Genomic DNA, 15,052 nt, shown 5'->3' on the forward strand with positions numbered 1-15,052 from the left:
GCTCCGGAAAACCGGCTAGCGGCCCATCTCGGGTGCAGAAAGTCGGCTTCCCCTGGCTCGCTGTAAAGATTCCCGGCTATCCACCGGGTCCGGGCATCTGAGGGCAGGAGCCGCGATAGGCTTGCCGATAGGCCAGTGAAGAGCACTCTTGCCTTACTGCCTATCCATCCCACTCCGACCCAGGCTCGGCGCTGCACACTCTCCCGGGGGGGCCCGGCGCAGTCACGCGCGCCCCACACTTGAGCTCACTAGCGCACAAGGCTCTCACTCTCCGCCCCGCACACCTGCGCTCCGCCCCCTAGTCCCGGGCCGGCGACGGGCGAAGGCATTTGGGAACCCAGGGCGGCTGCAGCGGCGCCCCCATCCCTTCCCTTTCTCTGGGCCGGAGTTGTCCGGAGCCTGCCGCCGTTCCCAACCAGCCTGCATCTCTCCCCATCCTTCCCTCCCCCCGCCTGCCGCGGCACCGGCATCTGCAGCCGCAGTCCGGAGCCGGTGAGGCGGCGAAGGGGGGAGGGGAAGGAAGCAAGCAAGGGATGAGCGCCTGGAGGGCGTCGGGGGCCCTGAGCCGGACTAGGACGCCGCTGGAGCTGGAACACGAGCAGGAGCCAGAACCAAACCACCGGTACTGGGTGGGCCAGGTGGTCAGGATGGGAGGAACCAAAAGCGAGGAGGGTGCTGGAGTACAGGCAGGGGAGGGGGCTGCCGAGGCTTGGCTCAGGCCGGCGCCGAAGAGGTGCGGACGCTGACTCAGGCTCGATTTTTGCGCTGGACGCCTGAGAATTCCGTCCCATCTCGCTCTGCAGTGTCCTTGGGAGGGACGGAAGCACAGGACAAGCTGGAAAGGGAAACGCTGTGGGCGTCGGGGAAGCGGGACCAGGGTCGTGGAAGAGGGCTTACGCAGCCGCGATCTGGCACCCCTGGTCCGGACCAGCACTCCTGGCCCGGACAGCTCCCTGGTTGGGTAGTGGGTGGGGCCGGACCTCCAAGGTTCTCCTGTTTGGAATCCTGAGGACCTCATTGCTGTCCCTCCCCCCATCCCTAGCTGCAGCCCCCTAAGCCCAGGAGGCGCCCTGGCCCGCGCTCGCCCCCCAGGGCCTCATGTCGGAACCACAGCCTGACCTGGAGCCACCCCAACATGGGCTGTACATGCTCTTCCTGCTTGTGCTGGTCTTCTTCCTCATGGGCCTGGTAGGCTTCATGATCTGCCACGTGCTCAAGAAAAAGGGCTACCGCTGCCGCACATCGAGGGGTTCGGAGCCTGACGACACCCACCTCCAGCCCCGTGAGTGAGGAGCCTAGAACCTGGCTCAGTCACCTTTCTCCCTTGCCCCTCTCCCCACACCTCTGTCTGCCTTCCTGGCCAACAGACCCAGGCCAAATCCCAAGCAAATCTTCAGGAGGCCTAGTGATGCTTTCTTGAGTCAGCAAGTGGGGTGATACCACCCTGAAAGCAAGGCTAGAGAAAATAGCATGGGTGGGAAGGGCCCACAGATGGTAATCTTGGGCTCTCATTGAATTTCCCATCTTTTCTGCCCTGGTCCCTGAAATGCCAACACCCAGCATCATGGCAAATAGGCAAGTGGGTATATCTTGAGCAATATGCCACAGAAGCCACCTTCTAATGTCCCACAAAGCTGACTCATTTCCCAATTCCTTGCCAACCTCTTTCATCCTTCAGCTGAGGACGATGACATGAATGAGGATACAGTAGAGAGGATTGTTCGCTGCATCATCCAAAATGAAGGTGGGTATAGGCTGGCACTCTCCTCCCCGCTCCTCCTTGACTTTCTCTTGCTCTGACCTCCACCTCCACTGACTCCCTTTTTTCCTTCTCCCCTCAGCCAATGCTGAGGCCTTGAAGGAGATGCTGGGGGACAGTGAAGGAGAAGGGACAGTGCAGCTGTCCAGGTGAGCTGGAAACAAGGGCCAGCATGACTTCGCTTGCCTTGGAGAGTACCCTCTCCTCCAGCACAAGCCTCTCCCAGTCTCCTTGCATGTTTGGGGTGGGGGGAAAGCAAGGCTGGCTAACCTATAGGGAGAAAGAAGTTTTGTAGAAATCTTGTCTTTGAAACCATACCTCCCACTTGGATATCATCCAGCCTCGCATCACCCCTTGTGCCACAACTTTGGGTTCAGCCTTGCCTTCTTTTTAGGAAAAAACCCTGGAAGGGAGAACACACGGTCACTATCATCTTAATACTGAGTTTATTAAAGACAAGAAAAGAATGTTGGGGCCTGGGGAAAGTGGGGCACCTGAGGGTTTCAGGAGCACGCTGAAAGAACAAGAACAAATGGCACAGGAAGGGAAACGGGAATGTCACTCCTGCTCCCTTCCTCCCTGTCCAGCGTGGATGCCACCTCGAGCCTACAGGATGGAACCCCCTCCCATCATCACACAGTGCATCTGGGCTCTTCAGCCCCTTGCATCCACTGCAGCCGCAACAAGAGGCCCCCGCTTGTCCGTCAGGGACGCTCCAGGGAAGGAAAGAGCCGCCCCCGGCCTGGGGAAACCACCGTGTTCTCTGTGGGCAGGTGGGGATAGAGTGCCCTCGGGCAAGGGAGGTTGAGGTGGGGGACCCAATGATCAGGCATCCCTAACTCCAAAGGTGGGCCCTGGCCCTTTTCTCCTTGACTGGGACCTATAGCAGGAGTCAGGCTACATAACGTGCCTCACAATTTGAGGAGGTCTCCCCTGCCCTAGGCCAGAGGGAAGCGACCGTCAAACCCAGGATATACCTGGTTGGAGGGAAGGACCAAGCAGCCTGAGTTGTGGTCCTGAGCCCCAATGTTCCCTCCTCTCCCAGGTTCCGGGTGACACACATTGAGAAGCGCTATGGGCTGCATGAGCATCGTGATGGCTCCCCCACGGACAGGAGCTGGGGTTCTAGTGGGGGGCAGGACCCAGGGGGTAGTCAGGGGTCTGGGGGTGGACAGTCCAGGACAGGGATGCCAGCCATGGAGAGCCTGTCCCCTGAAAGGCCACAGCCCCAGGCCCTCGCCAGCCCCCGAGTGCAGAATGGAGGACTCAGGGACAACAGCCTAGTCCCTTGTGCACTTGTGGGGAACCCTGGAGCCTCTGCAGGGCCGACACTGGGGGCTGGAGGGAGGGGCCCAAGCCCAGGGATGGACAGCCAAGAAGCAAATGGACAGCCAAGCGAACTGGACACCTCAGATCACCAGGTATGAAGATCGCCAGGGCTGTGGTGGGCTCAGCTCTTACTGCTCCCTACTCCCTACTCTGGGGATGGGGGTGCATTGATATGACTCACATCCTGTTCTCCCATTGTTGACCCCTCCCCTCTCTCAGGTGTCTCCAGCACGGGGAGCCAGGGGTGTGTGAGGTGAGTCTGTCTGGGCTCCAAGTCAGATAATCTCATCTTCCCACCCCCTACTTATACTACCTAAACCCATCAGCTCCCTGTACCCCCAGGGTAGATTGCAGGCTTAGACTTCGCTACAGATTCCTTGGTTTGGTAGTGGGGAGTGGGCATGTGCTCTAGGGGATATGGAAGGTCCTACAGCCCCCAAGGAAAGGCTGGAACACAGCTTGAATAGGAGGAAACACTGTTACCCTTCCTCTCCTCCAAGCCTCCTTTGTTACACTGAAGGACTACCTACTGGCAGAGCTAGGGGGTGGGTGAGCATGAAGCCCTTCCTCTCTACTGGACAGCACTGTCCCGCACCTGAGGGACCAGCCCTACTTTCACTTGGAGTTGCAGTCTCGGGCTGGGGGACCTTGGGAGAAGACCACCCCCAACCCCCGGCCTCAGTCTCTTCCCCTTCCCCTGCTTGCCAACAGGTCACCTGACCCGCCTTCCCCATCACCTCGCACCATATGGTAAAGTGTGGCAGCTGGGAGCAGGACCCTGCCCTTGGTGGGCCCCTAAAGCAATAGCACCTTAGCCCCCTGCCCTCTTGGCACAAGAGGCCCAGGCCCTGGCTTGGGCTTCGTGCCCTTTATTCACTGTCAATAAATCTGCTCAGACCATTACAGCTGCTTCACATACTGGCTCCAGCTCCTTCCGACAGGTCTGCCTCTGTCCCAGTCCCCAACCCCAATGGCCCTGGCATCTGGAGTGGGGTGGGTCACAGAGCTAGGGTGGGGACATAGATGGGCCAGAGCCACTCAAGGCTTTGGGGGATGGGGTCCAGCCCCAGAGATTTTAGGGTATTTCACCACCTTAGAGATGGAGTGGTGGCAGAAGAGATAGCAGTAGTCCCAGCCCTGGCGATGGCAGGAGGATGGATAATGAGGGAAAAGGAAGAGTGGGTTCCAGCCCCAGAAGCGGGGAGAGTGGAAATGCGGTAAATTCCAGGTTTTGGCTGTGTCACTCCAGATCACTGAGGAGTGGGCTCTGACACGTGGAGACAGGGGCAGCAGCAGCATTCCTCATGGGTGGTGGTCCCGCTGGCTTCAGGTGAGGGGATCTGGGTGGCCAGGATCTGGGGCTTTAGCTGGTGGGGGAGGCGGTGGACGCATCTGTAGGGAACACACAAGCAATGCTCCGGAGGCCTCCCTTGGTGATTCCCCTGTCCCTTCCCTCAGCCCCTCAAACAAAACAGAACAAATTGGAATGACCCCTCTCCTCCAAGGAAGAGACTCTTACCGGCCTGAGTCGGGGTACCATCACGTCCAGCGGTCCAGGGCAGTCCAGGTCTTGGTCTGGAAACAAGAACTACAAGTCAGTCTTCAGACTTTGTTTTGTTCACTGCTCTATCTCTAGCACTTAGGACAGTGGCATTCTGTAAATATGTGTTGAACTAACAAATAGTTGGGCGGCCGGAAGGCTCAGTTGGTTAGAGCGCTAGCTCTTAACAACAAGGTTGCCGGTTCGATTCCTACTGGGGCCAGTGAGCTGCGCCTTCCACAATTGGATGGAAAAAAGGACTTGACATCCTGGAAAAATACACTGTTCCCCAATATTCCCCAATTAAAACAAAAACAGTTACCAACCTGGGCCACAAAATCCATCCATCTATCTATCCGTCCTCAACACTTACGATTATACAGCAGGGCTGCTATATAACCAGCCCTGCTGAAGGTACCAGAGAAGGGCAGGTGGTATCCACAGCACCCACCTCCATGGCTGTTAGGAACCCAATAATGAAACACCAACAAGCACCATGAATGACTGAGTGCTAAATCCTTCAAAGTGAACTATGGGTGCTGGAGAAGGGGGTGAAGATAATGCTCACAGGGGTCTCCAGGGTCAGGGAGGGAGCCTCTATGAAGGAAGTGCAAGTACTAGAAGGTTTTAGAAAAGCTGAACATTCCAAGAAGGAAAATAATGACACAAACCAAGGTGTTGGCAGGATTTAAGAACACTGAGAGCAGACAATATGTATTGGGGGGAAACCAGCTAACTTTAAAATAATAACGAGAAAATAGCTACTGCTTGCATTCTTGCTGTGTGCCAGGCACAATCCTGGGCACTCTACAGACATCTTTTAACTCTCACAACAACTCCATAAGGTAGGGACCTTCCTCCTCACTCTGTAAAGGCACAGAGAGGTTAAACACCCACCCCCAATCACACACTAGGAAGTCATCGCGGGGAGTTTGAACAGGGAGTTGAAAGAAGAGCCTGGCTCAAGCTCTTCTCACTATCATGCTTCAGTGAGGCTAAAGGTGGAGGTTCCCAAGGGCGGACAGAGGAGCCCAGCATAACCCAGGAGTCCCAAGCTTCCACCTTCTTCCCGCCTCTTCCCCTGCCAGGACGCCCCGTTTCTTCTACTCACCTCCAGGCAGGACAGGTGCAGGGGACCCATCCAAGACAGAGGTGGGTGCAGGAGGGGAAAAGCTGGGAGGAGAAGGGGATGGCAGCACCTGGGGATGAGGGGGCATAGTTATTTCTGACACGTGGGAAGGTTTCACCAGCTTGTCCTCACATCCCACCTTCAATTCCTGTCCCACCACTTCCCAATATGGAGAGTAGCCAACAAATGCCTGTATCTGGGTGGGAATTGTAGCTGCTACACATTTCAACAGCCAATATGTATTGACACTTACTATGTCTCAGGGATTCTGCTAGCACTTCACATGCACCAATTTATTCATGCCTCACCACCACCCCATGAGGTAGGGGATTTTATGACTCCTGTGTCAGAGGTGAGACTCAGACTAAGCCAAAATCACAGAGCCAGTTAGTGGCAGTGCCCTGGCTAGAGCCCAGGTCTCCTGACTCCCACTCCTATGCTCTTCCAGCTGCGTTATAACAATAGGTACTGTATTTTAAAGCACTTCATGCAGGCCACTGTGCTAAGGGCTTTACCTCCATTATCCCTAATCAGGATAGTTAGCCTTTTCAAGTAGGTATTATCCCCTTTTCACATGTGAAGAAACAAGCTCTGAGAGGTCAAATCACTGCTCAAGGTGACACGATAGAAAGCTAAAGTCAGATCTATCCAGCGCTAAAGTAGCACCACTAAACTCTTAGGAAGACTGCCTTGGTTTCCCTTCTGTCAGCCCAGTCAAAGGAGATGGGGAGGCCCAAGCCATTGTAGGAGGTAAAGCTGGAGAGGCGAGGGGTATTAAAATGAATATGGGGTTTCATTGCGGTGAGAGCTCAATCCAAAGGTGCCTGGGGACCCAGGGGGAAGGAAGCCTCACCTGTTCAGGGTCTGAGGATTCAGGCTGCCCTAGGGGGCCAAGTAGCTCCTCCACCAGCAGGGAGGGGAAGACCCCAACATGGCCTCCAAATTCTCCCCTCCAGAAGCCGTCATCCACTCCATCCTGGGCCCGGGGCAGCAGGCGGATGAGTGCCCCCTCAGGGAAGCTCAGCTCCTCTGTGCTCTGTCCCGTGTAGCTGTACAGGGCACGGGCCAGGAACGCTGCAGAAGACAAGGCGAGATGGTGAGGGGGGGAGGTGGCAGTGGTACCCCAGGACCATGACACCTCAGGGTCACAACCACTCAGCAACCACTCTATAGCCAGCATCCTCTGACCCAGAATTTCCCTTTCTTACCTGTGGGTTCTGCCCCCGAAGGATTGTCGCTATCATGGCCACTCTCAGGGAAGAAGTCCGGGAAGTTGAGATACCGCTCAGGGACAAAGCCTACCTCACCATGCTGATTCCGAGCCTGCTCACCCAGCAATGAGAACAGATAACAGACTTGCCTCAGTAGTCCACGGACACGGCCCCCCTCCACTCAGGCTTCTAGCTTTGCCTGGCTGGGTCCTTGTGGGCCACAGAGAAGTCCCTCCCACTGTCCCCACCTCCCAAAGTCAGAGCCCAGGGTCCATACCCACCTTAACCCATTCGTCGGCATCTCCCTCCTCTATGACCTCCAGCCACTCGCCCTCTGTGATAGTCAGCTCATCCTCACGCCCTGCCTGGGCCCCACAAGGAATGATTCAGGACTTGGTGGTCCCCCATCCCGGCCCATCTGAGGTCACCACCCCCATTCACACCTGATAGCCAAACACCACATGTGCGGGGCAGGGGAGGGGCCTGGAGGCCAGGGCTGCGGGGGCAGGCTCCTCAAAGAGTTCCCCTGTCTCTTCACATTCCTCAAAGTCAGACAGCTCAGCATCCTCAGCCTGGGGGAAAGAGGGGTGCGGAGAACAGACATCACTGTCAAGTACCCATTGTATCTCCCGCTCCTCTCCCCTACCGTTAAAAAACTCGGTGGATCGTCTTCCAAGGTAGCTCCGTTCACCACAGAGCAGGATGACACTAACGATGACCACAGAGTTAGCCTACTGAGTGCTCACATTTGCCAGGCACAGTGCTAACTAAATATCTTGTGTGTATCGTCTCGCTTAATCTTCATACTAACCCAGTGTTGTTTTGTATAACTATTAGCCTCATTTTACTTATGAGGAAACTGAGGCTCAGAAAGGTTAAGTCACTTTCCAAGATCACATAGCTAATAAGTGAGTGGCTGGTACTAGAAATACTTACTTACAGGCTGCCCCCCGAACCTTAGTTCATAACCACCGTCCTACTCATAATACAAGTTTGTTGAGGACTCTAGATTATAAACTATGCAAAGAATTATACTTAAATGATTTCATTTAAGCCTCAGAACAACCCTTTGATTTAGGTGCTGTTGTGATTCCCATTTTACAGGGTTGGCCCTCCACTGGGGAGTTTCACCCTCCTGAGTACGTATGGGTAGGGAGCGGAAGGAGCTCACCGTGGGAGAGAGGTCCCTCTGGGACAGCCGGGCCTCGCTGAGACGTCGCTCCTGCTCCACCTGATCCTGGGCCTGGGTCATGGCTGGCTTCAGCCAGTGCTGTACATCTAGGCCAGCCCCCTGCAGCAGGGCCAGCCGGGCAGCCCCCTTCACCTGGCTCACCTGGCATGGGGAAGAGGGATCAATCAAGACTATGGCTAGGCTTACCTCCCCAAATATGTCCACTCTCTATCACTGCCTCTCCCCTCCCCACCATCAGAGGAGTAGAGGAAGGTGCTGCCTGAGGAAGTGGGATCTTGGCCCTAACTCCCAGGGTTGTGCGTCACCTGTGCCCGCCGGATGCTCTCCTTCACTTCCTGCAGCCGCTGCTCTATGCCCGGAGCCTCCCGCTCTGGAGCCTGCTGCCGCCTCTGTTCCAGCCGCTGCAACACCTGGTTGGAAAGGTAGAGGACAAGGGTAGATGAAGATATGAAAGAGTACAACTTACTATGGACCTGGCATTCTGCTAGTGGTTTCACCTGCATTATGTCATTTCCTCTTCCCTGTGAGGTGGTTGCTATTATTAGCCCCACTTTAATGATAAGGAAACTGAGGTCCAAAGAGGTGAAGTCACTCCCTTACACAGGGTTACGTAACTAGGAAGCAACAGATCAGGATTTGAACCCCAGTGGGTCGGGCTCCAAAAGCTGTGGTCTTAACTATAGTGCCACACTGTTGGCTTACAATGCCTTCCCCCCCCCCCCGCCTGCAGCCCCAGGACATCCCCAGTGACTCCAGGATCCCCATCTCTCAGGCATTCTTGTCCACCCACAACACCTGCACTCCCCACCTCACCCGAAGCCCGTGGTTCTGGATCTTGTAGTCACGGGCAGCTCGGCTCGTCCAGCGCTGAACCTCTCTCTCCAGGTCACTCTGCCCAGCCACACCTGCGTGCCCCTCCAGCTCCAAGGCACACACCTAAGTGAACAGGAGTGCTGTGAGGAGGACATCGTGCTGGGCCTTCTCTACTCCCCTTCCCTCTAGTTCCCGCCGTTTTTCTTTCTCTCTGTCCTGACCTCCAGGGATAGGGACAAAGAGATGGAAGCACACACATACGTCTGTGGACACAGGTGTGCCTTCGCGTGAACACATAGATGCAGAGAGTCCCAGAATGGGATCCAGCTTGAGGGACAGAGGGAGAATGAAAAGGACAGTCCAGTGGACAGAAATCCAGAATGAAGTGTGTATTTGTGTGCTGATGAAAAGGAGATGAACCGGGGTTCTGAAAGCCCCTCTCCACGGTTTAACAGTGGCCACGTTAATATCAGGACAAGGATAATAGGGGAGAGGCCTAAAATACAGTCCCCTTTACCTTTGGCCTAGTTCTAACAAGCAGGGCGGTCTCACCTGATCATTCCCTGCTGGCTGAAACTTCTGAGGTGATGTGGGGGAAAACACCCCCGGCTCCCGAAGAAAGAGCTCCAGATCCTGCTCCCAGCTTACCTGGGGGTGACAAGAAGTCAAAGTCAGTCATGCAATGGCTCCCTCTCCAAACCTGTCCCCTCTTGGAAGAAAGAGGACAAGGTGAGAAGGAAAGGGGCAGATGGGCAATGGGGTGGTCTGTGTTGGGAGAGAAGGGTAAACAGGATCTCTGGGGAGCTCTTACAGGGCACAGCTCTCACCTGGGACGTTGCCTGTGCTCCGCGGCGGGCATGCTCCAGGGCCATCTCAGCAGCTTCCAGCTCAGTGCGGCTCAGTAAGGTCAGGGGGTCCCTCAAATGTTCCAAGAGCTCACTGACCAGGGCCTGGAAAGAACCCCAAGATACTGACACCACCACCCTTCCCCCAGGCCTTTACCACAAAGCAGGCTCTCTGTCGAGGTTTGGATGGGTGATGGGCATGAGATATGGGAAAGAGGGAAGGAATGAGACATTATTATTGCTTCTAATAATGTCCCTCATGTTCCCACCTAGCCTGCTGGTGGTGGGAAGCAGGGAGAGGCTCTCCCCACCCTCCCCACGTAGAGGCATGGGGATCTGAGTTGGGACTGGCCTTGAGCAAGGCTGGCAGTTCCTCCTGGTAGTAGTGGTCGAGGTGGGCGTTGGTGGACACCAAGTTGAGCAGGTATTCATTGCGGGCTGCTCTCAGCTGCTGGGAGTACTGGGCTGACTGGGTGGACAGCTAGGAGGGGAAAACAGGGTGTCAATAGGGAGTCCTGGACCTCTGGGGTCCTTCCAAGGCAAACCCAGGTCAAAAATGGATTCTCGCATTATTGAGATGTCTGATGCTCTACTGAAAATTTTATATACTCACAACTCCTGCTCAAAAATCCTCTAGTAGCATCTGCATGCATTTAAAATAAAAACCCTTACTGTGGTCTACCAGATCCAACAGGAGCTGCCCCTGCAACCTCTCTAACCTCTGTTCCCAGGGCCTGTCCCCTTATTCACAGTGCTCCAGCCACATCGGCCTCCTCTGAGTTCCTCAAGCTGACAAAGTTATTCCCAGTTCAGAGCCTTTGCACTCACCATTTCCTTTCCCTGGAATGTTCTTCCTCTAGATCTGTGAATGGCTGGCTCCTTCTTGACACTCAGACCACCTGTTCAGAGAGGCTTTCTCCCCTAAATTACACCCCTCTGTTACCCTTTATCATAGTACCTTGTTTTATTTTCATTTGATCTTATTATTTATTTGTTTATTTACTATCTATCTGCCCTCACCAGGCTGTGAGTGCAGGGGAGAGGAGTAGGAATTCCATTGGCATCATTCTCTACTGTATCCCCAGTGTTTAGAATAGTGTTCAGCACACAGAAGTCCTCAATAAATACATGTTAAAGAAATGAAAAAGAAAGGCACTATTTTCATTGTATAGATGAAGGAAATGAGGCTCAGAGAGATCAAGTTAACCAAGGTCACTCACCAAGGAAGCAGGGAAGCCTGGATTCAACCCAGTCTCTCAGACTTATGCCCCTGGGTTCCAAACCACCAGATTACTTGGCCCACCTCCTCCCTGCCCCTACTCATGCCTTCATCGCCCGAACCTTGGTGCTGAGTTTCTGGAGACTGGTCCGAGTATGAAAGAGCCCATGGTCACTTCGGTTCAGCCTGCGTAGGCAAGGGAGAGGAGTCAAGGTCAGACCCTGCCTTTATACATACCCCTCCCCCAAAGCTTACTAACGCCCTATGACCCCACCTGGCCTGGACATCAGCAGCCTTCTCCTGTGCCAAGGCCCACACACGCTCCCGCTGCCCATACAGCTTCCGACTTCGGCTCAGCTCCCGGACAGACTGCAGCACCTCAGCCTGCGCCCTCTGGAGGTTCTCTGCTCCCTAAGGGCAGGGATACAGTCTTGACCCAGACACCTCCAGCCTCGAGTCAGCCCTTCCTTCCCCGCATCCACTGAGCCATACCTTCCTAAGCACCTGCTCCTTGGCACTCCGCCCGGTGCCCCCTGCCAGGTCACGGTATCGGTCAGACGCCTGGAGCCGTGCTTGGCCTCCAGCCACAGTAGCATCCAGCAGACAGCGCCAGGCACCAAACACCATCCTGTCTCTCCACAGAGAAGGTCTGTGTTGAGGAGGGGAGCACTCCAAAGCTTCACAAGACACCCCCACAACACCATGGGAGACAGAGTGCTTTCCCATCCCCCTCATCTGGGAGCCCATCAATCGATCAGCCCATTAGCTCAGCCACAAGGATCACTCACGCCTTCCGCCCCTACCCACAGTGTCCTTGCTAGGTCAGCTCCTCTGGCGCTGCTGTGTCAGCTCTACCTGCAGCTCACAAGTCCTCCCCCTGGGGTGAGCCTTCATCCCCACAGGTTCCTGGGGTTGAGCTCCTCATTCCTTCTCAGTCCCTTGGCCTCCCCCTCCAGGGGACCCACCTGCTGTCCATCTCCCCGCTCCGGTGCCCTTCCCTCTTCAGGAATGGCCCAGCCAGTTTCTGGAGTGCCTGGTGGGAAAGTCATCACTGACCCAGTTCCCTTTCAAAGACTTCCCCCACCTGGGAGAACATAGGATCAAAGTATAACAATGCCATTCACTGCTGGAGGTGTATTATGTGCCTCTCGCTTTATAAAAGCTTTACATGCATTCACTTATTCCACCCTTACAACATCTCCACATAAAGGTACAATTATTGTTATTCCCATTTTATGGAGAAAGAAATTGAGGCCAAGAAAGGTTAAAGAACTTGTCCAAGGTCACACATCTAATAAGTAGCACAGCAGGGATTTGACACAAGTCTGCCTGACCAGGCATTTGCTCTTGACCAGAATAGGGGTATGTGTGGAGGGACATTGCTGGTGGTAGAGGAGGCTAGAACAAAAGGCAAGGTCCAGAGAAAGGAGTCCCATACCTGCCCATACTCGCGTTCAATGGCCGCCCTCTGCTTGCTGTAGGATCTGTGGAGATTAGGGGGTGGGGTGGTGTTACTCTTTGGTCCTTTCTCCCACCTCCAGTCTGCTCCTCAGCCTGGGCAGGAGGAAGAGGGGAAGGAGGCCTAGAGTGTGACTACACCAGGAGGGAATGAGACTGGAGACAGTCCTTGAGATCACCTCAAGCACCAGCAACACAGGACAACCTCACCTCACTGCTCAGAGCCTCAGCAGGATCCTCCCCACCCCTGGAGAACCATCTGTGGGCTCGGAGGTGAGGACTGATGGGGGCCTGGGTACAGTGTCCGCCAGCCTTCCAACAGGTCTGGAAAAGGGAGGGGGGATTCTGCCCTAAGCTTGATTGTGGGGGTGGAGGGAGTGGTGTGGAGTCAAGGGGGTTTAGGGAGGATCCCTGTGTGTTTATGTGTGACGGGGTGGGAGAAGTATTCCTACCGGGTATCTGGAGCGGCAGGCCTAGGGTGAGGGCTGTGAATGGGCAAGTTGGGGAGCTCTTCACCCCAGCTTATCGCCTCCCACACACCCCCACCTCCCCGCCCCAATGTACGTCGAAGAAGAGGCGGAGCGCGACCGCGAAGATACGGGTATGGGGGGGGGGGGGTCAGGGGCTACCTGATGTCCTCCAGCAGATCTGCCTCCCTCTGTTGCCGGGTCTGAAGGATGCTCAGCTGCTCCAGAAAGCGAAGCTTCACCTCCTGGGCGGGCTTCACCTTCGTGGGTAAGAAAAGGATGAAGACCCCCTAGCGCGGGGACCTGAAAAACACTCGGCGCAAGCAGCGGTGAGGAGGCGGGGCCGGGGAGGGGCTGGGCTGTTTCCTCGGTTACTTCTGGGTCTGGCCCTGACCCCTCCCCACTTCTCGTCCCCCACCGCGAGTCCGGTGCCCCCTTGGTCCCCACCACTCCCCCAGCCCGCCAGGAATCCCCATTCCCAGGCCAAGCTCACTTTTCTGGGCGGTGGCTGCATCTCTGCTCCGGCCCAGGCAGAGACTCGACTCCGGAACTCGAGGAAGCCCCGCCCACGCCGAACCCCTGCCCCTGGCCCGGCTCCGCCCTCACCCCGCCCACGTCTGGTCTGGCTGCGCGTTGGGCGGCGAGGAGCAAGGGGGCCGAAGAGGAACTAAACCTCCTGTCAGTGCTTCCAATACACCAGAAAGGCTACGGGTCGCGAGGTGGACGCCGCGTCCGCTGAGCAGTAGGGGGAACCCCAGGTTTCTGAGTCAAGACGCCTGGGTTCTATTTCTAGTGGAGCCTATGACTCAGCCGGTAATTATTTCTAATTATTCATTTACATATGCAGACCTCCAGTCCCGCCTGGAAGGGTGAAGAATGGCGAGGAACTCAATCTGTGACCCGGGAAACTGAGTCACTGGATGCCTGAGCGAAGATGCGTCTGACGAGGGAAACAGGGTTGGTCCCAGATCTTTTCCCAGTTCCCACTAAACTGGAAAAGCCGGAGTGAGCAGAGGTAAGATGCCCCGAGCCAGGAAGGAACCATTCCCAGAAAAGACAAGTACATCCCGGGCCAGTGGAAGCTAGAGGATACCAGCGAGTGGGTGTGAGGTGGGACATGAGGTGGGGCCTTGTGGCCCAGAAAAGCCTGTCACCTTTAGGGTCTGCCCTTCAAGCTCTGCGCCCCAGAATCTACCAGCTTCGGCACAGCTTCAGATTCGCACACCCTTTCCTCACCACCCTCCACACACCTATCCTTTGCCCATGCCTGTCACCACACCCCCGATTTGGAAAAGGCAGTTATTTGTGGCCCCAAACTCCAGATTCACATTTCCAACAGCCAGCTGACACCTCCACTTGTATATCTAATGGGTATCTTAAACTTTTAAAACAGCTTTCAACCTGATCCTTCCCCAGTCACCTCCCCCACATAACATACTAAAATGACACCCCTCTCCATCCAGCTGGGAAAGGCAGAAACCCAGGGTCAGTGTGCCCTTTCTCCTAACCCCACATTCCATTCATCAGCAAATCCTATAGCTTGTTTCTAAAAAATATCTCCTATTGATCCACTGCCCTCAATTTCCAAAACCACCAACTTAGTCCAGCTGTCATTGTCAGTCTCCTGGTCTAATATCTGTCCTCCTTGCTTCCAGTCTTCTCTCTATGACACATGGTTCGCAAAACGGCCAGAGTGATCGCTTTTTTAAAAAAAAAAAAAAAAAAAAAGGAAATAAGATCTCATCACTCTCTTGGCTTCAGAATAAAATCTAAATGCCCTAGCATGGTTTACAAGGCTGTGCATAATTGAACCCTTGTGTATGTTTCCCCTTCGGCCTGCTCCCCACTCACTGTGCTCCAGCCAGGCCAGCCTCTTCACTGTTCCTCACGCAGGCCAAATGCCTTCCCACTGCAGAGCCTTCATGCCTGCTGTTTTCCCTCTCCTTCTGGAGTGTTCTTTCTTCCAGTACTCCACATGTCTGGCTTCTTACCCTTAAGTGTCGACGCCTCACGGAGGCCTTCCTCATCCACCAGCCTAAAGGCCCCTTCACGAGCTATCACTTTGGTTTAGTTTCTTCACAGCACTGAAT

General features: G+C 55.2%; 2 protein-coding genes across 11 annotated transcripts; one reads left to right on the plus strand and one right to left on the minus strand.

The window, feature by feature from the left end:
• Nucleotides 1–178: 178 nt before the first annotated feature.
• Nucleotides 179–3,991, plus strand: RELL2 (RELT like 2). Of its 2 annotated transcripts, none has more exons than XM_019739053.3 (8): nt 179–622; nt 1,043–1,282; nt 1,679–1,744; nt 1,842–1,908; nt 2,347–2,532; nt 2,805–3,180; nt 3,308–3,341; nt 3,800–3,991. In XM_019739053.3, exons 2-7 carry the CDS (start codon nt 1,099–1,101, stop codon nt 3,338–3,340), a joined length of 912 nt encoding a protein of 303 aa, XP_019594612.1. In that variant the 5' UTR covers nt 179–622; nt 1,043–1,098; the 3' UTR covers nt 3,341; nt 3,800–3,991. The 2 variants fall into 2 exon arrangements, with proteins under 2 accessions (XP_019594612.1, XP_019594614.1); XM_019739055.3 differs by lacking the exon at nt 3,800–3,991 and adding an exon at nt 3,671–3,735 and having other exon boundaries at nt 484–622.
• Nucleotides 2,187–13,563, minus strand: FCHSD1 (FCH and double SH3 domains 1). Of its 9 annotated transcripts, none has more exons than XM_074313692.2 (21): nt 13,456–13,508; nt 13,125–13,222; nt 12,706–12,819; nt 12,476–12,521; nt 12,003–12,070; nt 11,530–11,686; nt 11,312–11,448; nt 11,160–11,223; nt 10,171–10,299; nt 9,801–9,923; nt 9,526–9,621; nt 8,974–9,096; nt 8,466–8,570; nt 8,140–8,301; nt 7,412–7,540; nt 7,250–7,333; nt 6,966–7,080; nt 6,611–6,831; nt 5,740–5,827; nt 4,608–4,663; nt 2,187–4,480 (listed from the first exon to the last, which is right to left on the minus strand). In XM_074313692.2, the coding sequence occupies exons 5-21, from the start codon at nt 12,011–12,013 to the stop codon at nt 4,415–4,417; spliced, it is 1,866 nt and encodes a 621-aa protein (XP_074169793.2). In that variant the 5' UTR covers nt 12,014–12,070; nt 12,476–12,521; nt 12,706–12,819; nt 13,125–13,222; nt 13,456–13,508; the 3' UTR covers nt 2,187–4,414. The 9 variants fall into 9 exon arrangements, with proteins under 9 accessions (XP_074169793.2, XP_019594605.3, XP_074169794.2 ...); XM_074313693.2 differs by having other exon boundaries at nt 4,342–4,480; nt 11,530–11,665; nt 13,456–13,497; XM_019739051.3 differs by having other exon boundaries at nt 4,342–4,480; nt 11,530–11,665; nt 12,003–12,121; nt 13,456–13,497.
• Between the last annotated feature and the right edge of the window lie 1,489 nt (nt 13,564–15,052).

Source organism: Rhinolophus sinicus, chromosome 5, assembly GCF_057876585.1.
Source record: "Rhinolophus sinicus isolate RSI-liver-muscle chromosome 5, RSI-T2T, whole genome shotgun sequence".
NCBI classification, from domain to species: domain Eukaryota; kingdom Metazoa; phylum Chordata; class Mammalia; order Chiroptera; family Rhinolophidae; genus Rhinolophus; species Rhinolophus sinicus.